The 27,082-nt window shown below is 44.8% G+C and overlaps 1 protein-coding gene across 1 annotated transcript; it reads right to left on the bottom strand.

The window, feature by feature from the left end:
- Positions 1-7,472: 7,472 nt before the first annotated feature.
- Positions 7,473-26,186, bottom strand: LOC146869856 (large ribosomal subunit protein uL18B-like). Its single transcript, XM_085623434.1, has 8 exons — positions 26,107-26,186; positions 16,792-16,861; positions 16,298-16,413; positions 12,664-12,798; positions 12,002-12,204; positions 11,737-11,914; positions 7,791-7,879; positions 7,473-7,659 (listed from the first exon to the last, which is right to left on the bottom strand). Exons 1-8 carry the CDS (start codon positions 26,107-26,109, stop codon positions 7,560-7,562), a joined length of 894 nt encoding a protein of 297 aa, XP_085479560.1. The 5' UTR covers positions 26,110-26,186; the 3' UTR covers positions 7,473-7,559.
- Positions 26,187-27,082: the final 896 nt, after the last annotated feature.

Here is a 27,082-nt window from a genome sequence, read left to right as displayed (position 1 = left end):
ACAATGTAGACATTCTCCCCCAGTCAAGAGATCTGGGTTAAATCCATCGTTCTTTTGCCCACTACGCCACCCCAGTTCAGACATGGCCATATGCAAATCAGTCTTGACCCTGTGCCTCATGGGAACAGTCCAGCCCGAACTGCCAAGCCATGTCTTCCCTGGACCGGAATCAAGCATCCTAGGACCGGTTTCTGGCTATCAGCCGTCATCAGCCAGGATAGCTTGACTCCAGTGGCGTAGTGAGCACGGGTCCCACGTCTGGGAATACCCATCCCACTTAGGGCGAAAAGCGTTACAACAAACAAATGATGGACGGAATGCTGACAATGCAGACACTCTCCCCCAGTCATATGGCCATGTCTGAACTGGGGTGGCAGAGTGGGCTAAAGAACGGTGATGGATTAAACCCAGATCAGTTGACTAGGGGTGAGTGCTTGCAATGTTCAACACTCCGTCCATCATTTCCTTTGGTTTTTGCTATGTTCGCCATAAGTTGGCAGGGTATGCTCAGACGTGAGTCCCTTGCTCACTTTGCCACTGGATTCAAGCAAGCCTGGCTGAAGATGGCTGAAATGCCAGTAACCGGTCCTAGGAAGCTTGTTTCCGGTCCAGGGAAGACATGGCTTGGCAGTTCGGGCTGGACTGTTCCCATGAGGCACAGGGTCAGACTGATTTGCATATGGCCATGTCTGAACTGGGGTGGCAGAGTGGGCTAAAGAACGGTGATGGATTAAACCCAGATCAGTTGACTGGGGGTGAGTGCTTGCAATGTTCAACACTCCGTCCATCATTTCCTTTGGTTTTTGCGGGGTACGTGGTGAAAGCAGAGAGGAGAGGGGTTAGTACTTCCATTTTCCTCCTCAAAAAGGAATATGATAAAGTGTGTCCTCTGACTCAGGTTTGCGCTTCTGAGGCGGTTTAGTAAGAACATGTCCTGTATCTAGATTAATATAAAGTTCCTTTTGTTTTGGGTCCAATTTGGGTGGCAGGATATCGAAAATCGGAACCTGTTGCTTTGGAGGAATATTTTTCGGTACCGAAGATTTCAGTGCCACGATGGAATAGTTTTTCAGGGCGGAAGGTTTCGGCTCCGAAGCCATCTTGGATTTCGGTGTCAAGGATTTCAGCTGCGAAGAGGCTTTCAACTTTGAGCCTGAAGGTTTCGGCTCGGTGCCTGACTTTGGCCTACTCGATCCCGAGCCAGAAGGCTTAGCGATGTGTTTTGGTGCCGAGCCTGAGGGCGGGGCATCGCACATCTTCTCGGTGCTGACCGTGGCCTAAAGGCAGGGGTGGAACCGAATTTTTTTCCTTTGCCAGAGTTGGATTTTGGGGCAAGGGCTGTTCGGTACTCACGGGACGTTGACCTTGTGGTAAGTTGTCTTCCATCTCAGAGTCCAAGTCCCTTCTTGTTCTTCCGCGGCACCTTGTGCGTCGAATTCGTGCTCGGATCCTTCACCGAAGATGTCCAGCTTGTATTCAACGTTTTGCCTCTGCATTTCGCGACGTCGAGCCCGATGATCACGGAGAGTTTTCTTCGACAGAAATGATCTGCATGCTTGCCAGTCCTGTTCATTGTGCTCCGGAGACGAGCACAAGCTGCATCTTTTGTGTGAGTCGGTGAGCAGATACTTCGCGTGGCAGAGGACAGAATTTGAATGGAGTCCATCCCATAGACTTAGAGATGGACCGATGCGGTTAGGCCTTCCCGAAGTTTTCCGATCAAATAGAGGTTTTCCTCCACGGGTACGATAAGCGGAGAAGTGGGATACGCGTTTGAAACAATACCGACGCAGGTAGAGTGGATTGCATGCGAGGGGGACCCGAAGAACGTTGCGAACCGGAGCACAGCAATGCACGTCCGAACCAGATGCCGGAAAAAAACAATCTAACACTGAAGTCGATACCCATATGCACTATCACCGTAAGGAGCCACCCACTTAGTGACTGGAAAGATTTCTTCGAAGAAAAACAACTTGCAAACATGCAGACCCAACACGAGATGGCTGGAGAATGTAAAGCATGTGATCGACAAATCACATGCCTCGAACATCCACTTTCTCACAGATAGCATTGTAGCAGATGAACATAATACACTTTCCACAAACTAAATGTAGTCCAAAAAGGTGTGGGAAGGACCCCCTTACTCTGATTGCCAAGCAGAATGGTCTTAAGAAATGAACCACTGTGGCTTGGTCCAACGGCTACCAGCCAAAATTACAGAGACTTCAGAATAATTCAGTAATTCTGACTCCGGCTCAATAACCTCATATGGATTAGCCATTTCCTAAGAGTGTAAAAACCAACTAGAGAAGAAATAAAGCGAAGAGATAAATTCTTGTAAATAAGGTGTTATCGCTAAGCTACAAATAAACTATGCTGTGAGGCAGAATGAGCGCTAAGCAAGTTCTAATTAAAAACAAAATCTCATTAAAGTATATGGCAACAAAACGCGGTCAATGCGAACATTCCATCATAGTTATCTAACACACACACTTTCTCCCTGCGAGGTTCAGGATCTGGAATGACAGTTAAAGAAGTTGGTTAAGAAAATGTATGCTACTGATGGGGGGCAGATGGGGTTACAAATCGTGGGTGGATAGCCTGGAGAACAGGCAAACAGCTGATCAATGCAAAACATGAACGTCGTGGGCTCGAACATAGTTGCCAATAATTCATAGCTGAGCACACCTGAGCAGCTGACACTCATGCACCACACACCTCTCTATGGTCACACCACTCAATCATTACCTTCCATTTATGTAACCGAGATCCCAGTGCCATACAGGCTAATGTAGCCTGGTAAGGCAACATGACAGAGTAACTATTACCCACTTCTAAAAACCCAAGAAAGTGACATAAGACCTAGAGGATTGCCGCAAATACAAAATAACTAACCTCTGTCTTTCTTTACAGAAAAGGACAAAATAATGGATTAACGATTCCAACATTCATGGACCGGGGAGATACTTAACACAAAGAGCAAAGTAAGGAATCTGCAACTGCGGAGACAAAATGAAAAGCAAACTATGCAGAAGAGGTCATTACAAAGCAGTGAAGTAGGCCAGGATACTCTTATGCCAAGTGCATTAACAAAGCAAACCAGTGATCATGAAAGATATGCATCTTAAACCCAAAAGCCTTGAGAAATTAAACCCAGAAGCCTTGAGAAATTTCCAATGCAAAACTCCTCAATTCCGCAAAACTCAGCCATGCATTTTAATTCATAAAAACCTTAATTGCACAGAACTTAACAGCCCGAGTGTCAGACCCTTCAATCTCTTCACCTTTACTAAACCCTTTATTTTCACCTTCAGGCCCCTGAAGAGAGCAAGAACGCAAACCTTCGGACAAGTCTAAAAGTACTGCATGGATTCATCCATCAATTGTTTTAAAGACGCACACAATACTATGAGCTCCCTCAAGCCCATGCTCGGAGGGATAGTACCTTAACAATGAAAGCTGACTGCAGTAACTCGAAAGTAACAGCGGGACGAAAAAGGTCCTAGCTGACCAACCACACAGGCTCATTTAAAGTGCTCCTTATAGCAGTAAAATCCTGGCAACTGAAATTACAGACCTGCAGGAGTAGATGGGCTTAACTCACACCTGCAAGTCCCTACAGATTCCTCGCCCAGAAGAAAACCCCTTGGGTAGGAGGGAGGGATGCTGCAGTTAAATGGCATTATATCAGAAATTCCAGCAGATTGAACAGGAGGGTGCATAGACAGTGGCCAGGACAATGCAACCCATGACCTTTCTTCTAATTCTAAAAAATCAAACACATGAACACTATTCAGTGACTCACGTTAACTTTGGCTATCCTGTGTCTTTAATTCAGTCATTTACCAATTTGCTCCTGTCTTGCCACTGCTATATTTGTCCAATGTATCTTAGGGAGCAAAATAGCACTAAGGCAAAGTTCCACAAGTACGACTCAAAGAATGTTAACATGTAATTTGTGGTCGTTTAAAACTAGTGAAAAAAATAAGTTTAGTACTATTAATGTTTTTCAACATGTAAACTCCTTAAAAGTGCACACAATGTGGCTAAAAGATGGGGAGTGTGATGAGGGACTACCCACACTACTGGTGTGGAGACACTACAGAAACATAAACAGAACTAGCAACTCACAACTGCGTTAATGTACAGGACCCTACAACGTGATAATGCCACACCCTCGACAATGGCGAGACCTGCCTAGTTATCCTCCTTGATCTCTCCGCTGCATTAGATACAGTAAACCACTCAGCCCTTCTAAACGTTCTCATAGATCGCTTTGGCCTCAATGGTACTGTAAACACTAAATCAACCCGGGTCTGGTGCTGTATCAACAAAGAGAAAGTATACTGGAACGTTCCGACATCTCTTGTTAACAGAGAACCCTTCTTGGAACAGAACCCATCAATCACCGAGGAGTAGTATATTTGTCATCATTTGGGTCTGTATATCTCGATACAACGTACCAAGTCCTGATGGAACGACCTGGTAGCGTGTAAAGAGAGATGGCATACAAGGGTTGCTGTCAGATCTCCAGTAATAACAAGAATGTGATGAGTCCTCAAATTAGTGAATGGGGTCCTAAAAGTGCAGCACTAAATCATAAAGGTGACAATAAAAATGGCTAGTGGAACTCGAATGTGCTTTAATTAGTAGAGTGCGACTGCCACTGTTAAAAGGCAATATGGCAATTTAGCATAAATAATTTGTCATTATGCTCAATATCCATAGTATTCGGTCGACATGTTTCTGCCCATATAGATCTACACAGTATCGGGGGCATTCATCAGGACCTCAAAATGCTGCTACTATGTGAGAAAAAGTGAATCAACTGAAAATGAAAAAATTCACAGACAATCCTACCGCACCGGTCAACTCTATACAGATATCGAAACCGGATACCAGAGGACCTCTGGTCTTGACTCAAAGACCGCCTCGGGGTACCGATGGATAGAGCGGGGCCCCTTTCCCTGAGCACAGACCAGGTTGAGGTGAGGGTATCACCCAAAATGTTTGGGTATCCGGTTTCGATATCTGTATAGAGTTGACCGGTGCAGTAGGATTGTCTGTGAATTTTTTCATTTTCAGTTGATTCACTTTTTCTCACATAGTAGCAGCCTGATGAATGCCCCTGATACTGTGTAGATCTATATGGGCAGAAACATGTCGACCGAATACTATGGATATTGAGCATAATGACAAATTATTTATGCTAAATTGCCATATTGCCTTTTAACAGTGGCAGTCGCACTCTACTAATTAAAGCACATTCGAGTTCCACTAGCCATTTTTATTGTCACCTTTATGATTTAGTGCTGCACTTTTAGGACCCCATTCACTAATTTGAGGACTCATCACATTCTTGTTATTACTGGAGATCTGACAGCAACCCTTGTATGCCATCTCTCTTTACACGCTACCAGGTCGTTCCATCAGGACTTGGTACGTTGTATCGAGATATACAGACCCAAATGATGACAAATATACTACTCCTCGGTGATTGATGGGTTCTGTTCCAAGAAGGGTTCTCTGTTAACAAGAGATGTCGGAACGTTCCAGTATACTTTCTCTTTCTTGATACAGCACCAGACCCGGGTTGATTTAGTGTTTATAGTGTTCACAATTAAGGGATACGCAACCTGCAGTTCTTAAAAAAAAATTCCCTTGGACCTCCCCCTATGTTGTTCTGTTGTTACTCTCAATGGTACTGCCCATAAATGGTTCGTCTCCTATCCCCAGCACCTAACACAGCAAATAAAAATTCTCGATTGCTTATCAAACCCCACTCCGGTCTCCCTAGAAGTCCCCCAGGGATCCATTCTCTCTCCCTCGCTCTTTAACCACTTTATGGAACCCCTCACCCTCATTCTTAAACCAGAGAGAATCAACTACACCTCTAAGCCGATGACACCTAACTCTTGCTACAAGATCAAAACCCTCGCGGAAATCCTACACCTTAACAACAGCCTCTCTACGATTCAATCCTAGTTCCAATTAAATCATCTCAAACTCAACCCCCCAAAAAAACTGAAATCATTCTCTTCTCCCCTAAAAACAACCCTCTGCCCATTCAAACCTGGATCTCCGACCTGAATGTCCTCAACTGCACACTCCTTGTCCAACTCAGTAAAATCCCTTGGTATCTCCATCGATAATAGCCTAACTCTCAATGTACACATCAAAATCTCAGCTAAAGGAGCCCTCTTCACTCTCCGTCATCTAAAGAAAATTAAGCCCTTTATTCCTTCTGATGACTTTAAATTAGCAGTCCAATCTGTGGTCCTTTCGCGTATTGATTATGGTAACGACATCCTCACAGGAATCCCCAAGGTCCACCTTGCTCCACTCAAATCTGTGATCAACCTTGCAGCCAGGTTAATCACCGACCGCAAACGCTTCGACCGCATCTCCCCAGCCCTCAAATCCCTTAAATGGCTCCCCATCGAAGGCAGATCCGCCTACAAAACTGCTTGCATTACACACTAGGTCCTCCATCAAAATACACCGCCATACCTCGCCAATAAACTCTGCAAAGCGGGCAGCACATGACCCATGAGAAGCACCAATGCTCTCCTCCTAGTCCCACTCTTACTAAAAAAGAACTCCACACAATCCCGCTCCTTCTCCGGTAATGCCCTAAACACCTGGAATGCCCTCCCCAAAGACCTGCGATGCAACCCTTCCTACATCAGCTTTAAAAAAGACCTCAAAATGCACCTCCTCAATAAATATTGGGGGTCTTAACCAACACCCATAATTCTTCCTAACCCCTTCCACTTCTCTGCCCCCCCCCCCATGTTCCTACTGTCTCTCTCCTCCTCCCCTCCCTCTACATTCCACTGGCCCAGCTTTCTCCCTTCCCCACTTCTCTCATACGCTACCTCTCACAGTCCTTCCCATCCCCCTCCCACTACCCCCTCTCCTACCAAATGTTCCCCCTCTGCTTCCTTCCCCCCTTTCTCACATCTAACTTCCTACTACCTGCTGCCCTTCCTGCCTTTCTCCATCCCATACCATTATACAAAATCTGATCTCCCATTTCCATGTTATACATGTATATAGCCGCTCTGTTTATTTGATATGTGTAAATTCAAGACGTTTCTATTTTGTTAACTTGTTGGTATTCCATGCTGTTGAATTTTTGTTCTATACCATTGCCATCTTCTTACTCATGTAAAGCGCTCCGAAACCTCTGGGTCTAGCCAGCACTATCTAAAACCTCTACACAATGCCACCAATTCTAAACCTATGAAAAAGAATAAACTGAATAGGCACTCTACTCAAGCGGGAGAAAAATGAGTTTTCACTTTCACAGAACAATGGCTCAAGGCCAGAGGTACTGCTTTACCTACTTGGATTTTAGTGCCACATTTCCCACCTACCACAAACTAGGCATCAACTGGTTAGCAGCCTTCTTTGACTGTTAGACCTTCTTATAGAATACTGCCTACAACAACACACAATATCATGAGAAATCCATTTTTTGTTGCATCTTTATTTTTCGGTTGACATAGTGTAGAGTTGTGGGTAGTTCTGCGCTTTCAGTCCTCCGTGGGCGCTCTTCAGTTTCCAGCCTCTGCCTGCTGGGCTCGCAGGAAGCTAGCCTTTTTCTGCGCCACTCGATCTTGACGCTGGCTGCGAGACAACTTTGCCCGATTCCAGCTGCATGCAAAAAAAGATGCAGGTTAGACACATTACAAATTCACACTATGGAGCTCTATTTACCAAAGGGGTAGTTAAGTTCAGCACTCTCCTCAGACCGTCCACTACACAGCCTTAGGCGCACTACTCACCGTTTCACCTTCACCTCCTTCGGGTGTTTCTTCTCCATCACTGGGTTAGAGCGGATACCAGAGTGAGCCGTCTGGTACATTGCCTCCATCTGTAGGGGTCAAGACCAGAGAGAGTGACCCTCAAGAGGTTCATAGAGGCACAAAGCACGGACATGTTTGTCCCATCTCACAGCTTAGACGGCTACACAGTGTCACTAAATATTATCATACCGGGGGAGTAAAAGACTAGGAATGAAGTAAGCGCGGGGTAACACTGGACGACAACAGTCAATAGTACCCAAAGCAGTGAGTGGTTAGCCCATTACAAGCTGTGTCAGCAAAAATATGATTAACTGCGAGACACTGAAAGGTCACCAGCAAAGCCGCTCGTGTGGCAGACCCAAGCATGCCATGGCAACTGTGTTGATATCAGGATATACAGAAATGGCACATATGTGTTACTTGCCTTGAGCTGCACCTTCAGGGTAGCAGTTGTTATGGCACACACTGGGAGGTAAAATGTACTATTCTAACTTCAGTCCTAGAGTATATGGAGAAAGGGCAGCTTTCCCCCAAAAAAAGAAGAAAAAGAAAAAAAGCTATTGAACTGAGGCTATCTTTTTTATCTACCAAAATTGTGAATGCTTAAAAATGCAGTAATCGCCACCAATGTTCCCTCTGAACCAGTATGTTTACTGGGACTCGACTGTGTGCAGAGTTAAAAGTAGTGAGTAGCTCAATCCGAGCGAATGTGGTGCATGAACCGCCACTTTTTAAAACTCTTGCCATTGGAGAGGAAAATAGTAGGTGTCAAGAGGTAGGAGAATAGAGAGACAGAGTAGAAATAGGGCCGATGTTCTGAGCCGAAGGCCGTACCTGGCCTTACCAGGTCTAACCAGAGACAATCTAAAATGAAGATACTCATGAACACTCTCTAATTTTCCTTGCACCTATGCTTTATGCCCTCGGGTAAGAAGGGTTACTGGGTGACAAGGGCAGCCGTGGTAGATGAGTTACAGGACCACAGATTGTGCCAATAAGCAAACGTGAAGGCCTAAGCTAGCAGGCAGCAGTGGGGCAGGAGACTAACGGGAAGTAGTTGCAATGTAGACAAAATACAAGCAGTGACACTGAGGAAAGAAGTGCAATGGTGGTGCCTTCTGATCACTCAAACTTGAAATGTTCTCCTTCAGATATGAGCAGTGTGGAGCAAAAGAAAGTACATTGAGGTAACATTTAGTCATCAGTTTAGGGACATTTAAGGCCTTAAAAGACTATTCAAATAAATCCTACCCAAGTATTATGGTGCTGGAAGTTTATTCGGTGATTCCTGCTCTTCACCTCGTGGCTACTCGAAGTATTGCCTTTGACATGTTTCAAGCAATATAAAATCAATCTCTACTTCCTTGCTAGTATAAATGATTATGTTAACTGCATGGCTATTACAGTACAAAGACAAAACATTACTGTCAAGTTAACGTGTTTAATACCAAATATTTCCCAGAAGCCCACTTTGCAGTGAGGTGTTAACGGACCACAGTAACAAAAGGTACTTTTACCGCACTGATATTTCTCCTTCGTTGTAAACCTTGAATTAGTGCATTTTTATATTTAAACGTTACCAAATTTAAACAAGATGTCATGCATTTGGCATCTTGTCACTTTTCATGCATGTTTAATCTTCGAATTCGTGCACACTTGTATAGGTGCTTTCTTATTTCCGGGTTCAAATCTCTTGATAACGTGACTCAGACAAGAGGAATGTGCCATGTGTAGATTACAGAGAAACATTGTATGAAATAGATTTTTTACATTTCATCTGAATATGCAAAATTATAACATGCTCGCCACGACAGGGCTGTGGTGGAAGCAGGTGTAGGGGAATGAAGATGGAATGGGCAAGGATGGTTCATTAATGACGTCGTTTAGGACTGCCTTATGGCCCTGTGTACCATGTCTCCCGTTAACGTGCGTCGCTTGCTTGGTTTTGAGAGGGTGGTTCCTCGTTTGAAAGATTATCGCACAGATGAGTATTTGACGCGAGTTTACTGATCCCTATCTTTTCACTGGGCGGTTGTTTTGGTTTACATGGCGTAAAAGGAGGAAAGCTTGATGGAGGAAAGCTTGATGGTCAACAAATGACCCGCCTGATTTCACTAAGCGTTAGTAAGAGGTTTAGAGTCACTGTAAATGAATGGTAAACTGGAAGCTTCGAGAGGTAATTCTCAGCTAGACAAAGGCAGGCAACAATAGACTGTGAGCATTTCAAAAAGTTAAAGGTCAGGCTGTGATTCTATTAAAGAAACATTCATTTCTCGCTGTTCGCTGTTGGTGCTATAGTGCAAGGGTGATTTCCAATACATCATCATGCTTGATTTCTTTACTTAAGCTCAATAAGGAGTTCCTTGACAGGGAGACTGCCATAAAACATCTGGTCAACAAACCTAAACCTTTCATGCAGCCCGGCGAACAGCAATAAACATGAGAATATTAATGGACAGTCCATCAGGGCTTCTTCCGGTGCGCGTAATGAAGAGAGAGGACGGGCGAGCGCACAAGCACGTATCCTACAGGGATCACCACTATTGGGTGCATCATTAAATGATATGTTGTGGGTAAAGGAGCTCATGGCGTCTTTTAAAGTGGACTACCTGTGGGGTTTGATTTAGTGTGCCAAGTGGTGTCTTGCAGAGGTATATATTTTTACGGAAAGTGAGGTTGTGGGAGAATCAATGTGATACTGACCAATTGTTCTTCCACCTTATGTATTCACCATGATTTCATGAGCCATGCAGCTGAAAAACTGTCTTCTGCACGAGGAGGGGTGGGTAAAGTCAGTTTATACTTTTTAGCTTCCATTGTGTTTCCAAGAACTGAAGGAACAGGTAGATAAAGACGATAACAGCTGATGTTGAAACAGCACCCTTCCTCACACGGTGAGAATGTATTCATGCTTTGCTAAGATTCTTACTTGAGTTTCTATAAAGCTTAACTTACGACACCAACTGTGCATACATGCTGCCTCAGCTATTTCTATGTATGCCAATATAGTTCAAACAGTAGATAAAGATTGCGCCAGCCGCGTCTGGCAGAGCATACTTGGAAGCTGACCGCTTCATATCCCTCAAGCTTGAGCTTAAATAAACATGCCTCCGCTTCTGCGTTTGATTGCTGTCACTCATTAACAGACAAATGTACCTCCTGAATTGTGCATTCACAAAGTGCAATGGTGAGCTTGGTGATATCAGCTATAGCGCCCTTATAACAGGCTACATTTGAGAGCTTTGTTACAACTAATGTGTTGTGAAGGTTGGAGGTTGTGAATGTTTAAGATTATATGGGACACGTTTATGAGCTCGGTAAGATCCAACTATTTGGATGATTCAAGCTATGTCATGTGCGCGTTGTGTCCATTATAATGAGTTCTGTTGTCTGGTATTTAATGTAACATACTTTCGAATAAACATGGACTTCTTAGGACTATTTGCATATTTGCTCTGCACCACCCTATACACCTCATGGAGTCCTGTAAAGCAATGTGTTATCTGGTGTGTTGTTTTAAAAGTTTGTTACTCAACTATATGGAAATTCAAAACTGTGTTGGATGGGTGATCAGGGTTCTGTGAACAGTTGCATTTAGAGTTTGATGTTGGTAAAATGGCAATGCTCCTGCAAATGTGGTAATACCCATTTATATGATCTACGTACATGGTGATGGATGAGTGCAAGACACGCCTGTATCCTGTCACGTGCAGTGTAAAGGTGTCTAGCCTTTTTACCCAAGATCTGGTGCAGGATAGCTCTCGGGAGAAAAGCACAGGACAGGCAATGCAGACACAGATCAGACAGTCGACTGCGCCTGTACACTAAACACTTGCCATTGTTGTTGACTTGACTTCAATACCATGAGTATGGGCGAGTACAATGCGTGTGCTGCTGCACAAGGCCATCTTAGCTTCACACTTACCATGTCAGCAGCGACACCATGCTTGATGTATTGTGAGAACTGCTTTTTGAAGAGTTCCTCGTCATCGTCTGCCAGCTGCTTCATGTAGTCGCTCACATTCTGCCCGTAAATGTGGCGCCGGTGCGTGTCTGCGTGAAACTCCTTGCTCTCAGAGTCGTAGCCAGGGAACCTCTTCATGCTGCAAAAACAGAGGAATGTGTGAAGCCCCAGCAACCAAGAGTGAGCATAGCAAATAGCATCATTTACACAGGTACTCTATGGATACCTGTGTGGAATGGAAAGCCCTCCGTCCACTGCCCCTTTCAGAACACTGAAGACCCTGTTCCCAGTCGAGGTTCTGGTCAGCCCAGCATCCAGAAAGCAGGTAAAGGCACCTGGTTGACCATCAACATTCTCAACATTGTACTCATCCCCTGTGATCTCCACCTGTCCCTCGTACACCTTGTCCAGTCCAAACTTATTCAGCAGCTGAAAAGAGAGTTGCAGGGCACCGATTAGAGTGTGGTAATACCAGTACTTTTGTAGGGAAAATGAACAACAGACACAAAGACGAGCAATGCAACTGTACTCAGACAGTGCTACTAAAGAACATGGATGAGGGCACATAAACAAATGATAGCAGTAGTCTACATGTAGGGCCTACTAAGGCAGCAGTCACTCGCATATCACCTAGCGCGTGGTCGACATAGCTTATGAATGTTTAAAACCACAAGCACGCTACACAGGCAGGACAAGAAGGCTATCTCTATGGCAACGGTTTCATTCAGGCACCCCATGTGCAGCAGGGATGTACCACAGGGTTAATGGACACCAGCAGTCTCTGTGCTGACCACAAAAGGGTTAATAGTGTTAGATCAAAGGTTCTACAAAAGGTAGTGAACAGCAACCACAACAGCAGCAAGCAAAACTAGCAGTCTTCAGTCTTACCCTGCGGGCCAAGAGAAGGCCAGTGCAATAAGCTGCTGCATAGTTGGTCAGCCCGACTTTCACGCCATATCTGGGGAGCTCATGGGAGTAGGCAGCGCTTACAATCATGTCTCCCTCAATTCTGGCGAACGCTATCTGCAGAGGGAGAACAAGAAGTACAGAACTTAATGCAGGAGTAAACACAGAGTGAGACCAAGTCTTGCAAAAGCACAAACATGCCTAAGAATGAGTGCTGCCAAAACTCCTCACACCACACCTTGTGAGGTCTTCCTTCAGACATCCTACACAGAACAGATTCACTGCAGACTAACATTTTTATAGTTACAAGCATCTTTTAACACACTCATGCATGCCTTCGCCAACCCATGAATGCAGCACTAAGCTCACTGGATTTTAAGGTCGCATAACAAAGATTTAAGGGTATCAGAGAGAGATATCTTTTACGGCCTAACATAAGTAGCACTCACAGTATTCCCTGTGCACTTAAATCAAAGACAATACAATGTAGCGAAAAGTAACACAAACTAACGTTTATGACATTTATCTTCCACAGTGCTCTCTTTCTATCCTCCCCATTCCTTTTCCTTCTCCTCTCATGCGATGTAATAGTCTCTGCCAGGTTCAGCTATCTGCACCATGTTACTCCGCTTGTAGCCAATATCCAACACATCGGGCTTCGTTCACCTTGTGAAACACCTGCATATTTACAAGCCTTTCACACCATACATAAATGATTTCAAGTGAAAACCACCATTTGTGCTCTGCTTTCTTACTGCCGGCATTGCATTGTGCTATCATCACATCATGTGAAGTCATTTTCTACTTCGCCAGTGTACGTGGAAATCAGGGGCCAGTAGACAAAAGCCCCTTGATCCTGCACAATGCCAGCCAAGGATCTCCAACCAAAGTGTCTTTGTATTGCTTTAAGTATCTTAAGGAATGAATATGCTCAAACATTCTTTGAAAGCTGACTGAGTACCTACACATAGACACTCCCCAGCACAAGTGGCAGAAGAGCACAGATGACTGGACTTTCTTCAATAAAGTGGTGGCCACCAGTGCGGTGCTGGGCCAGTTGGCTCTCCGCCACCTTCGAGTTTCAGAACAAAACCTATGTTGTTTTAACTATGCCATCCCTTGCTCAACCATACTTGCTTTCCCACCTCATCTGGCGCACACCTTGGAAAACGTGGGGAAGGCTTCACCTTACACATCGTGACTGGGCTAAACAATGCAGGAAGTATGAGCGGTCCTGGCCTCCACTAACCAAGAAGTACTATGCGCATGCTGCAGGAGATTCAAAAGGCAGGCAGTCGTATGAGCGGTCCTGGCCTCCACTAACCAAGAAGTACTATGCGCATGCTGCAGGAGATTCAAAAGGCAGGCAGTCGTATGAGCGGTCCTGGCCTCCACTAACCAAGAAGTACTATGCGCATGCTGCAGGAGATTCAAAAGGCAGGCAGTCGTGCAACACACACACACACACACCTCTTTGCTGCTTGTCACTACTTCCTTCCTCCATCAACTAGGAGTAAACGTCCACAAACGCAATTCACAACTCTGGGATGTGCTTCTAGGACTACATGCCCCCACATTCCCTTTAAAGTAGAGCGTGGAGACACGTACAATTCAAAATACAACTGTGAAGTCACTACCACCAGCTTTATGGGTGTGTGTTAGGCATAAACCCGCCAAATGTAGTAGTATGTTATGCAGGCATAGATCACTGCCTCGCTACGCGTCGCGCTGGAACTGAAGATAGGGAAACGGGCATCAACTGAGGAAAATAATACACACCCTAACAAACATTACTACTGGAGGCACATCCATACAGCCTACACCCTGGGAGCGGGTGCTTATTCTTGTGCTGCGAGACCTTGTGGAGCCAAACAGCACCAGTTGTGTTGTGTGTATGTGCCATGCAAAGTGGTGTGTTTTCGATTGCATCTACAGTAGCATTAGATGTGGAAGTTTTGTTTAGAATTAAACAAATTACATATTTGTAATTTTCCAAGTATGTGCATCAGTTGTTTATATTTTTCATAATGTGATGTATATAGATGTCTGCAATGCAAAGGCACATGACCATTCATTTACGTTAATGTTTTATTGTATTTACTTTTTCATTTTTCTACATTTGTCCAATGTGAATAGTGTATGCAAGGTACATGGTTTTATGTCCATTTTTTACATCATTATAATTGTTTTAATGCTTTAAAAAAAAAATGTTTTATTATGAACATAAGCATCTGCAATGTTCAGTTACAGAACCATTTTCTTTATTTTATTTTTTTAGGTGATGTGTTTGGGCTGGTAGCGTTATTCCCAACCATTTGGTGTGTAGCTTACGTAAAGGCTTGGATGGAGTAGTTGTGGATGTAACTTTGGTGAATTGCAAATGACTTACCATTTTGTAGTTTTTTGTATTTGCATGTTCCCCTTAGCCCCTTTGATTTCCTTTTTCCTCCTCCCACCTTATAGAGTATATATATACATTTTCCAGCCTCTCATCCGTACTACTCCCACATCTGCAATTAAAATGTAGAACTAGGTGTAGAGCGTTCTACGGAATCACGGCATAAAGTTTTGCACATAAGATAGGAAGTGCATGTGCATAGATCTCTAGGTATCATTATGCATTGAAATTAAGGTATGTGAAGTTGTACTACAGCAACACTAGGACAGACACATTTGTGACTTGGGCCCATGATCAGTAGTAATGGCATTCTCGCTTGAACTGTTCTTAGGGTTTCAGCCAAACGAGACATTTTACCCTTCCTCAGAGCAGATTATTATAACCAAGCACTGGCTAAGCCAAAACTCGGGGCTTGACAAGCCTGCACATTTTTCTATAAACATAAACAAGAGAAATTGAATGTCTAACAGTAATAAAGATGACACTGTCTAAAGGTGATGTGGATTTTAAACGACCCATCACAAAAATAAATATTTTTTTCTTAAAACATGAATTTAAATGAAAGCAGAAGTAAAATCAGAGCTTGAGAGTACCGCCATTTAACTGAAGTGTACTACTTTCTAGGTGGATGTGCACATGTGTATGGATGAAAATGCTGCCATTCACAGTGAAGAAAACCAATGGCTGAACTTTGCTGACTCAATGATCCATGCTATAGGATGTGGTGGAGAACCACAATTTTAATGACACTACTACAGTCCAATGATTGAAGAGGGCGGACCGAAAGCTCCTCTGCAATTCCATAGATGCATGTAATTTTTTATTAAGGGTTGTTTTTTGGAAAATCAAGAGGCTGGATAAACAATTAAAGCGGTCTCTAGGTCAGCACTAAAAATAAGTGGTAGAGTAGTGTTTGAGTGCTGGAAAGCATCATGATGTGCAAGTCTGAGAGTCACGGCGTTTAGTTGGTCAGCAGTACAATTCAGTACTACCTCTACATCTGTAGATTTCTACTTGAAGGAGGCTTGTTGCACGGCTTTGCAGGTACGAAGACCCCTTTCTCTGCGGACTAGGGAAAGCTTTTGCCGCCTTTGCACTTGCTGTAGAGCTTAGCGACAGCCCTTTCCAGAAGGTAGGTATAAGGAGAACATCTGCATTTATTCCCCCCCCCACCCCCTTTAGTGCCACTCTTACTCACTCGATGCTACAGTCACTCACCTGGCTAATGATATCCCGGTTGGTGATCCGCACAATCAGTCTGTACTTAGGGGTGTTGTATTTGTTCTTGTCTTGGATGACCAGGCGTTTCCGTGCATAGTAATCAGTCTTTCCCTCTGGGGAGGCAAAAAAAGTTTGGGGAAGTCTCATTTTTCAGATTTTAGTATCTCCTTCCATAGAGCGTGGGATGCAATGCACCTCCAAAATCGTGAGCAGGGGTGAACTGCACTCCACTCAGGGGAAGGTCACAAACAGGCATGCTGACAATATAAGCGAATGCACAAGCAACTTAAAAGAACTTAGGCCAGAACAATGTACAAGTTCAAAGGTCACTAAAATAGACAAACCTTTGTTGACTTAAGGTATGTACATAGAGCCCATGTGCAACTGTCGGCTTCATAAATCACAACAATGCACCCCCCGACCCCGATTGAAGCAATGTTCAAAGACAAGGTCTTTTAAAGGAGGGCGCACGGCATCCACACTGCACTTACCCCTGCGACGGCGGAACTTGACCTGGTACCTCTTGAAGTAAGCCTTGCTCTTGACAACTTTTACAAACCCCTGTGGACAAAAGAGACCCAATGTCATCACCAGCCTGTAATAGCTGCACTTAGGCACTAGGAGGGCAGTGAATGAGGCGCTCTGAGGTTAGAAGAGCATGCCTGTGAAGAACCTCTCACTGATATTCTAGGTTTGAGTGGGTAGATCGGGGCTACCAGAAGGAACACAGAGCCCATGACCTTAGAATACTGACTGGACATTGACGACTTTCACATTGTTCTGAGCACTGCCTCAAGAGGGACAAAGCTGTATTCCAAACACTGGCCCGACAGACAACCCATCGCCACCGACATACTTCTCAGCACTGGCTGGACATAGAACCCATCGCCACCAACATTTTCGATCCACTCCCAGTACACTGCCAGCAGGTCTTCTGATCCACCATGCATGTCCTCCGTTGTGCATTTAAAACATGCTTCTGCCGCAGCTCATTCGCTGCCAGTAAATCAGTTGCTCGCTGCATGTACTAGTGAGCCAATGGAATGCCAACAACTTTGTCTCTCTGTCTGTAACTAGTCTTTTGCCTGTAGTAACCTTATTTGCCCACTGCTCTTTGCTTATTTTGTTCATGGTTAGTTTGCTTTTTTTTTTTTGCAGAGTTTTATATAGCGCAAACTTGACCCAAATCCATTCGGGTATCAGAGTGCTTTACATAGCACCGGTTACATTACATGAGGACAAACATAAAAACATTTTTTTTGGTAGGCACGGGGAGATTAAGTGATTTGCCCAGAATCACAGGATGTTCGGTGTCATTACCGAGACTCAAACCCAGTTCCCCAGGTCCGAGCTCGAGCGCCCTAGCCGTTAGGCCAACTCCTCTCCCCTTGCTTTGTTGGGGTGCCTCTTATGCTTGCAGCCCTATCGTGCGTTGAGTAAAATGCACTGGAGTGGTGCCGTGGCAGTCTCGGTCAGCGTGGTGGGCACGTGTTTGCAGCATTGTTGGTTGCTTCGGTGTTACAGGTGCATTGACAACAACTGCTGCTGCACATCTCCACGCAACACCAGAGGACCATTCTCCTGCTAGCACTGCCACTTCTCCTGGAGATCTGGGACACAACATCATACCACGCCCTGGAGTTCATGAACATCACAGAGACCTAGCTGAACCCCCACCTCTGCATCAGACATCGCCACCTTCGAAGGCTACAAGAGAACACACCAGGAGCAAACCAACAAACACAGAAGTGGAACTGCACTCATCCACATGGACACCATCCGCTGTATGACCTCCTCAGGCGAAACTCCCCCAAAATAGAGCATCTCAACTTCACAGAAGGAAAAAAACACATAAGAGACACCCTCCCCTACAGACCACCAGGACCACATCCCAGCTTCTGCAACGCCATCCCTGACCTCATCGCCATCTACTCTGAACACTATATCTTCCTAGGAAGATTAACTTCCACCTTAATAACCCCAGCGACACCAACACAACTAACGTCCTGGAAAGTATGAGCAACATCGGCCTCAAGCAACTGGTCACCAACCATACCCACATGGCAGGACACACGACTAACCCCATCTTCATGTCAAGTGACAGGGTCAAATTCCACCACGTCTCACAGCTCACGTGAACTGACCACTACAACGCCCACTTCAACATCTCACAACCTACCAACACGTGCACCATGCTCCCCCAAGCCCCACAAACAGGAACTGCAAGAAGAAATCAGAAGACCAGTGGAACAACGCTCTCAACTCCCACCTCCCAGACACAACATCCAACCCAGACCAGGCCGCGAAGAACATCTCCCAGTAGATCACAGATAATCCAAAGGACCTGCCAGAAGAGCCAGCTGGGTCACCACAGAACTGAAAGCCAACAAACAACTGCCAACAACTAGAAAGGAATTGAAGCACCAGCGAAGTTACAGAAGATCACACCACCTTCAAGACGGCACTCAACCAGTACCACTGCCTCCTGAAAGACTAACCCATATCACACTGCACCTCAAGAAGCTACACTGGCTTCCGATCCAGAAGAGATACCGGTTCAAGATGCTGACCCAAGCATACAAATCCTTGTACAACGAAGGACCAGCATAAATCAAACAACACACGACCTTCCATCAACCTACTAGACACCTACGATCTGCCTCCCTCTTAAGTGCAGATACCCCCGGAGTCCGCCTAAGCAACAGTGGAGGATGCTTCTTCTCACACTCGGCAGGCAAAACTTGGAACGCCCTTCCCCTGCACCTCAGGACCGCCTCATCGCTACGAGGATTCAGGATAAACTAAAGACCTGGCTATTCAAATGAACCGATCACCAAGACGCAGCTAGCAACTCCAGCTTCCAGAGACCCTCACAGATGATTGGATCTTCTTACAAACATAGACGGTCATCTTCACCCCATTGTTCAATCAGGGAAACTGAACCTTCTTGCCTGGAGAGTGTCAGGAGATCCAATGATCTCTCAAGACTTACGTCAACAGCTTCAACTCTCCTCGGGGAGTCTTGGGCTCCCGGCACACACTACCGGTATAACATCATTTGGAAATCATGGGTTCGTTGGTGCTTGGAAAGGAATCTGGATTCCATTGAAGCAACTATCGTTGACATAATCAATTTTCTGGTAGAACAATTCGAACGAGGCCTTTGTTATAGATCTATCAATTGTTATAGATCTGCTATCTCCGCTGGTCATTCTCTCGTTAATGGCAAGACAATTGGCAAAAATGCAATTATTTGCAGAGTTCTCAAAAGCATCAGACTCGGGAGACCCCCTAGACCTAGATATCAATCCCTTTGGGATGTCAACTTAATTCTTGACCTTTTTTCAAACTGGCCTACTAATATCCTTCTAAACAATAAAAATCTTTCTATCAAACTCGCTACCTTACTTTGCTTAATTTCCTGTCGTAGAGTCTCTGATGTTAAAGCTCTTGAAATATCGAATAGATCATACAACATGTTCGGAGTCAATTTTGATCTCTTTAAAAGAACCAAAACTATGTCCGATTCCATCTTTTACCCTTGGTATGATTATTGCCCTAAACTCTGCGTGGTTGATTGTATGAAAATACAATTCTAGAATGAATTCTCTTCGTACTTCAGGTGTGACTCAGTTACTCATCTCCTTTGTTAAACCTCACAAAGCTATCTACTCTAGTTCTATTTCTAGGTGGGTTAAACTTGTTATGAACCTAGCAGGTATTTATCTTAATATTTTTAAAGCTCACTCTATCAGAGGTGCAATGGCCAGTAAATCTTTCTGGTCTGGAGGTAAGTTGGACGATATCCTTTTGCTGCTGACTGGTCAAATGCTAGAACATTTGCTCAGCATTATTGCAAACCAATTCCTCATATGTCCGACGTAGTCTTACAAAGCTACCAACATGCATAATGGTAGCCTCCGGTCTTGTAAAGAAATTGCGTTTCTCCTATCAACATGACCAGAGAATCTGGATTTCATTAAAGACACGGAGGCTAACATTATCCCTCCCTCCTCTTTCCCATTTAATTTTTTCTTCTTCAGTATAACATATCTATTATTTATGAATTGAAATGTTATATACATTTATTGACATATCGGATTTATGTTTTTTCGCATTTATGCTTGTCTTAATCTCTTTGATTGCTCACATATTTTGTCCTTTACTTTATCAATATTTACTCACATGGCTTTCTATTTTTTTCAGATAATCTCCCATAACTTCAGGACTCTGACTTCTTCTCCTTCTTCATCCTTGGTTTCCTGCCTTCCATACTGTTTTAGCAAGATGTTTGCATCTCTCCACTCCTTTAAGTTTCAAGGACTTAAGATGAACTTATCCTGTTTTCGCCATTTAAAAGAGGCTGAATGTTGTAGTCTCATGCCTTTTGTTATTATTAACGTTCTATTTGGAACACTTGCTTTATGATGTATGCAGCTGCTTGGAGACGCATTAAAAGTGATATGCATAATGTTAGCCTCCGTGTCTTTAATGAAATCCAGATTCTCTGGTTATGTTAATAGGAGAATCGCAACTTGCAGCGTTTTATAAATCCTGATTGAACATTACTCTGAGCACAGCCAAGAAATAGACAACCCATTGCAACCAACATTATTCTGAGCACTGCCCCGACAAAGACAACCTATCGCCACAACATCATTCTAAAAGCACTTCCCAGACATAGATAACCCATCACCACTGACATTCTGACCACTGCTCAGAAACAGACAACCCATCGACACTGATATAATTCTAAGCACTTTCCTGACATGGCCACCAACATTATTCTGAGCACTGCCCCGACAAAGACAACTTATTGCCACCAACATTATTCTAAGCACGGCCCCAACATAGATAATCCATGACCACCAACATTATTCTGACCACTGCTCAGAAACAGACAACCCATCGACACTGATCTAATTCTAAGCACTTTCCTGACATAGACAACCTATGGCCACCAACATTATTCTGAGCACTGCCCCAACAAAGACAACTTATTGCCACCAACATTATTCTAAGCACGGCCCCAACATAGATAATCCATGGCCACCAACATTATTCTGACCACTGCTCGGAAACAGACAACCCATCGCCACCGATATTATTCTGAGCACTGCCTGGGCATACACCAGAAGTAGACAACCAGCAGTCTTCTGAGCAATGACCAGAGACAGAAGGTTCTGACATTTTGAGCAGTGACTGGACATAGACAACCATCGCAGCTGACATTATCTTGACCAGACGTAGATGACCCATGTATGCCATCATTCTGAGCACTTATCGGACAGACACCGACACTGTTATGAGCACTGACCAGAAAAGATACCCCATAGCCACTGATGTGTTTCTGAACACTAATCAAACATTATGAACTCAAAGAAGTGGACATATTTCTGACAAGTAAACATGCCCATAGAGGACTACATTATTGGGAGCACTGTCAGCACATACACAACCCATAGCTCCAACATTATTCTGTGCACTTAAACAACAGGACAATGGCAAAAATGATCAACTGTCTGTCAAGCTGTTGGCATCCAGCTCAAAGACTGTCTCACAAAACTGAACCTTTAGCGTTGGGACCACTGATGCCATGTATAGCCCTCTACCACCAGCAACGCTCTGTCACCCACGATAGTCCTGTCTTTTCATCATCTTCATTATCACTGACTTATTGAGTGGTTTTACTGGGGTGGGAATGTAAAAGTGATCTTCAACATTAATCCCCGAGGGGAAAAAGGGTCTAAGGGAAAAGTTTAATGACCAAAACTACAGTTCAAATCCCCTATCTTTACGTATGAAAAACAATAGTGAACTGGTGGTCGTGCAAAACGAGGAAATGAATATGAAGAACAGATAAAATATAGAGAGTTACTACAATCAACTATTCTAAGTGTGGTTGATAGAGATAGAACATTGTACTCTAGATGCGGATTCCCATCAACTGCCAAGGGAGGCCAGTGTCATCACTTGGTAATCCTTCCTTCTTGTCACTACTCCTCTTAGCCAAGAGGCAGATGTAGTAGGCAAGATCAGAGCAGAGTACAAGTTCAAGAGAGAAATCGGCCAAGAGTGGCCATATGTATTCCTGTTGAAGGGTACTGTGTGTAATAAGTGCAGTGCAAGTGAAAAATTTAAAAAGGGAGTTGGACAGGGAAAACTATGTTTATTAAATATCTCTGTTCCAATCCTATTAAAAAGACATGTAGCGGCAACTTTTAGCAAATAGGTTGCGTCATATAGGGGTCTAGTGATGACACTGGCCTCCCTTGGCAGTTGATGGGAATCCGCATCTAGAGTACAATGTTCTATCTCTATCAACCACACTTAGAATAGTTGATTGTAGTAACTCTCTATATTTTATCTGTTCTTCATATTCATTTCCTCGTTTTGCACGACCACCAGTTCACTATTGTTTTTCAATGTAAAAGTGATTACATGTAAAAATTAAATGCTGGGCAGGGGTGACTAGTGCCACACTAAAATAGCACTGGTCACCCCTGCACTGTTATTGTTGTGACCCAATGTGGTCACAACAATAAAAAATCTCAGATGATTTAGGAAGAAAAAAATATGGGGGTAATTTTTAACACCAACCTCTTCCTTACTGCCCAGATGAACTCCACAGTTTGGGAACTCAACTTGCAAATTTCTATGGTTTGGAAAATCTTCCACTTCTTTAAATGCAAAACTTCAAGAAACTAACTGGAGCACTGATTAAATGAGCAGCTTGACAGTTCTTCCAAAGATTATCACTGGCAGAATACACATAGAACTCGGCAGTTAAACCTTGCCTTAATCCCTAGAATCAAGAGTGTATGAAAGCAGCCATGCACTAGTACTTTATATTGACAGATATTTTCAATTGGAGAGTAGCGGTACTCAACCACTAGAAACATCTGTTCATTTAAAGCACTGCTGTGCACCTATGTGAAGGATTTTTTAATCAATGCACTCTCAATCTGGAAAAATATACTTGTATCCATCAGGACAGCCCCAACGCTACTTCAATTTAGTAAAGAGTTGAAGACTCCCCTCAATAACAAACACTACATCACAAAGGATTAACCGTCCACAAACCAGTTGCCTCTCCTATCAACCGTTGACTTTATGCTTGATTTGGGCCCTGTATAGCGAGCGATCTGCTGCCTTTTCGCCAGGCGTGTGCTATAAAAGCACCACGTACATACATACATTTATACCTGGTTGAAAATACCGGCTAATTGCAGAAGCTGCCACCACACTACATCCAACAAACTGAATCAGGCAACAAGACTGAAACATGGAGTGATGTCCCTTAGAGTACATGGGTGAAATGGTCTGAGCCCAAGGCTAAGTAGAGAAGCCAGCTATCTGCATTTTCGGAAACAACTGACACCTGTACTTTTCAGGGAGGCACACCAAGGAGCAACTGTACGTCATTAGGTGGCTCTGGAAGACTAAAGAAATGACATTTCCTTGTATCTAGTTAGAGTAGACCAAGTAACTTTAGTAAGCTTTCCCAATTCTCTTTGCGGACTTAGCTTAAAAGTAACTATTAGTTAACAACCTGGGGCTATACAAGAATGACCAAAAACAGACCCACTCCCATGTCCTCCAGCGAGCTAACACTTTAAGTAGACTCTTTAACCATCCCATGAACCTTTGTGTCAATTCATTCCAACATTTTAGCGTTTTACTCCTTTAGCATCCCCGACCCAGCATGCACACCTTAAGAGATTAATTGCACTAATCAGTTAATACTACCCCCCCTCAGTGTATTGTCTCTTTACAAACTCTCTCCTGCTAGCTCCTTTAATGCTGCTCAGTGTACTGTCACTTTACAAGCTCTTCCATGTACAGCTCCTTTAATGCTCGGCAGGGTACTGTAACTTTACAAGCTCTCTACTGCGAGCTCCTTTAATGCTGATCAGTGTACTGTCACTTCACCTGTGTAGCTCCTTTTAATGCTCCGCAGGGTACTGTCACGTCACAAGCTCTCTCCTGCTAGCTCCTTTAATGCTGCTCAGGGTACTGTCACTTCACAAGCTCTCTACTGCTAGCTCCTTTAATGTTGCTCCTCAGTATACCGTCACTGTCAGCTCTCTTCTGCTAGCTCCTTTAATGCTGCTCAGGGTACTGTCACTTTACAAGCTCTTCCCTGTGTAGCTCCTTTAATGCTCTGCAGGGTACTGTCACTTCACAAGCTCTCTACTGCGAGCTCCTTTAATGCTGCTCAGTGTACTGACACTTTACAAGCTCTTCCCTGTGTAGCTCATTTAATGCTCCGCATGGTACCGTCACTTCACAAGCTATCTCCTGCTAGCTCCTTTAATGCTGCTCAGGGTACTGTCCCTTCACAAGCTCTCTACTGCTAGCTCCTTTAATGTTGCTCCTCAGTATACCGTCACTGTCAGCTCTCTTCTGCTAGCTCCTTTAATGCTGCTCAGGGTACTATCACTTCACAAGCTCTCTACTGCGAGCTCCATTAATGCTGCTCAGTGTACTGTCGCTTTACAAGCTCTTCCCTGTGTAGCTCCTTTAATGCTCCGCAGGGTACTGTCACTTCAGAAGCTCCTCACTGCTAGCTCCTTTAATGCTGCTCCTCAGTATACCGTCACTGTCAGCTCTCTTCTGCTAGCTCCTATAATGCTGCTCAGGGTACTGTCACTTCACAAGCTCTCTACTGCTAGCTCCTTTAATGCTGCTCCTCAGTTTCCCGTCACTGTGCAGCTCTCTTCTGCTAGCTCCGTTAATGCTGTTCAGTATACTGTCACTTCACAAGCTCTCTCCTGCTGGCTCCTGTAATGCTGCTCGGGGTACTGTCACTTTACAAGCTCTCTCCTGCTGGCTCCTGTAATGCTGCTCGGGGTACTGTCACTTTACAAGCTCTCTCCTGCTGGCTCCTGTAATGCTGCTCGGGGTACTGTCACTTTACAAGCTCTCTCCTGCTGGCTCCTGTAATGCTGCTCGGGGTACTGTCACTTTCCAAGCTCTCTCCTGCTGGCTCCTGTAATGCTGCTCGGGGTACTGTCACTTTACAAGCTCTCTCCTGCTGGCTCCTGTAATGCTGCTCGGGGTACTGTCACTTTACAAGCTCTCACCTGCTGGCTCCTGTAATGCTGCTCGGGGAACTGTCACTTCACAAGCTCTCTACTGCTAGCTCTTTTAATGCTGTCCCTCAGTATACTGTCACTTTACAAGCTCTCTCCTGCAGGCTCCTGTAATGCTGCTCGGGGTACTGTCACATTACAAGTTCTCTCCTGCTGGCTCCTGTAATGCTGCTCAGGGTACTGTCACTTCACAAGCTCTCTACTGCTGGCTCTTTTAATGCTGTCCCCAAGTATACTGTCACTTTACAAGCTCTCTCCTGCTGGCTCCTGTAATGCTGCTCAGGGTACTGTCAATTCACAAGCTTTCTATTGCTAGCTCCTTTGACGCTGCTCAGGGAACAGCCACTTTAAGCCCTATACCATGTGCAGCTCCTTTCATGCTGCTCTGTGTACAGGCTCTTTAATGCTGCTCAGTCCCATTAGGCGCTCTCCCATGTGGATTCGAATGTCCGTTTAAACTGTACTATCACTTTAGACTCCCCCCCCTGTACGTGGTACTGTTACTTTAAGAGCTCTTCACCTATCCCCCCCCCCCCTGTACGTGGTACTGTTACTTTAAGAGCTCTTCACCTATCCCTCCCCTTAACGACCCCGACGGACAACGTTGACAATCTGCCTCCATCCCTCCGCATCGTCCCGCGGAGGCGGCCGTGTCCCCTCCCCGAGAGCACGGGGCACCTGCACATCCCCTCTCGGCCCGGTGCAGCTCACCATTTTGTGCGCTTGGACCGCTCTGCCCGGGACTCCTCAGGTAGCGACTTCAGCTGCGGGCCGTGGACGGCCGAAAAAGGACCCGCCCCCGGCGCGCGGGCCGGAAGTGGGCTTGTGCCGTACGGAAGTGCCCGATGGGCGCCGCCATGTTTGAGCCAGGGGCTAGCCTGAGGGAACTTTTCACTCTGAAATAACAAGCACGCGTACTACACTATTATAAGGAGATAGTTCACGTCCTGCCGCGGCGGCCACCTTGAGTGGATGTCAGCCACAGCTCACTGCTCTATTTAGGTTTCACGTAAGGGCAGCTCATCGTTTAGCATTGTAATGATGTGATCGTGTTTATTTTGCATTGGAAAGCAGCATGTAGCAATTTGTGTTAATGCCTTTAGAGATGCAATGACAGGCCTGCCAACTTGAACAAAAATACCACCGTGTGAGGAGAGGGCGGGTGCTCATGCGAGAAGTACCTAAGAGGCACTTTTTTTAAGGTCTCGCGCCTAGCGTTACAGTGAGCAGAACTGCTCGCGCAGCGAGACTTCATGTAGGGGCTTCTGAAAGCTGACCCACGCTCGTTCGTGTGGTTTTGTTATCGTTGCAGGCTATTGGGCGTTGCGTGTGTGTTTCTAACAAAGACAGCAAGCAATTGGGCAAATGCGGGCGCATGTCCCGCATTTGCCCCGCCCACGGCCTATTGGTGTCTTACCCACACGGCCGACATTTGTTTTGCATTATCGTGCCCAGACTCGTGCGCCATAATGCAATACAGATGGCCTCTTCCCTCACACAAGCGCACCACTCGCGGCTTGTGTTTTGAGACTCTGGTACACTAGAACAGCATCCGTCATGAGGACGAGAGAGTAGCGGAGGGGAGCTCTTTAGCTTCTACGTGTCTTTGTGAATCCACCTTCTTTTGAAGTAAGGCGCAAGGATGACCACGGTCATTTCAATTTCTAGCAGATGAAGATTTCAATTT

Source organism: Triturus cristatus, chromosome 1_1 (genome assembly GCF_964204655.1).
Source record: "Triturus cristatus chromosome 1_1, aTriCri1.1, whole genome shotgun sequence".
NCBI lineage: Eukaryota > Metazoa > Chordata > Amphibia > Caudata > Salamandridae > Triturus > Triturus cristatus.
The sequence above is the reverse complement of the archived record's forward strand: the minus strand, read 5'-3'. Positions and strand labels throughout refer to the sequence as shown.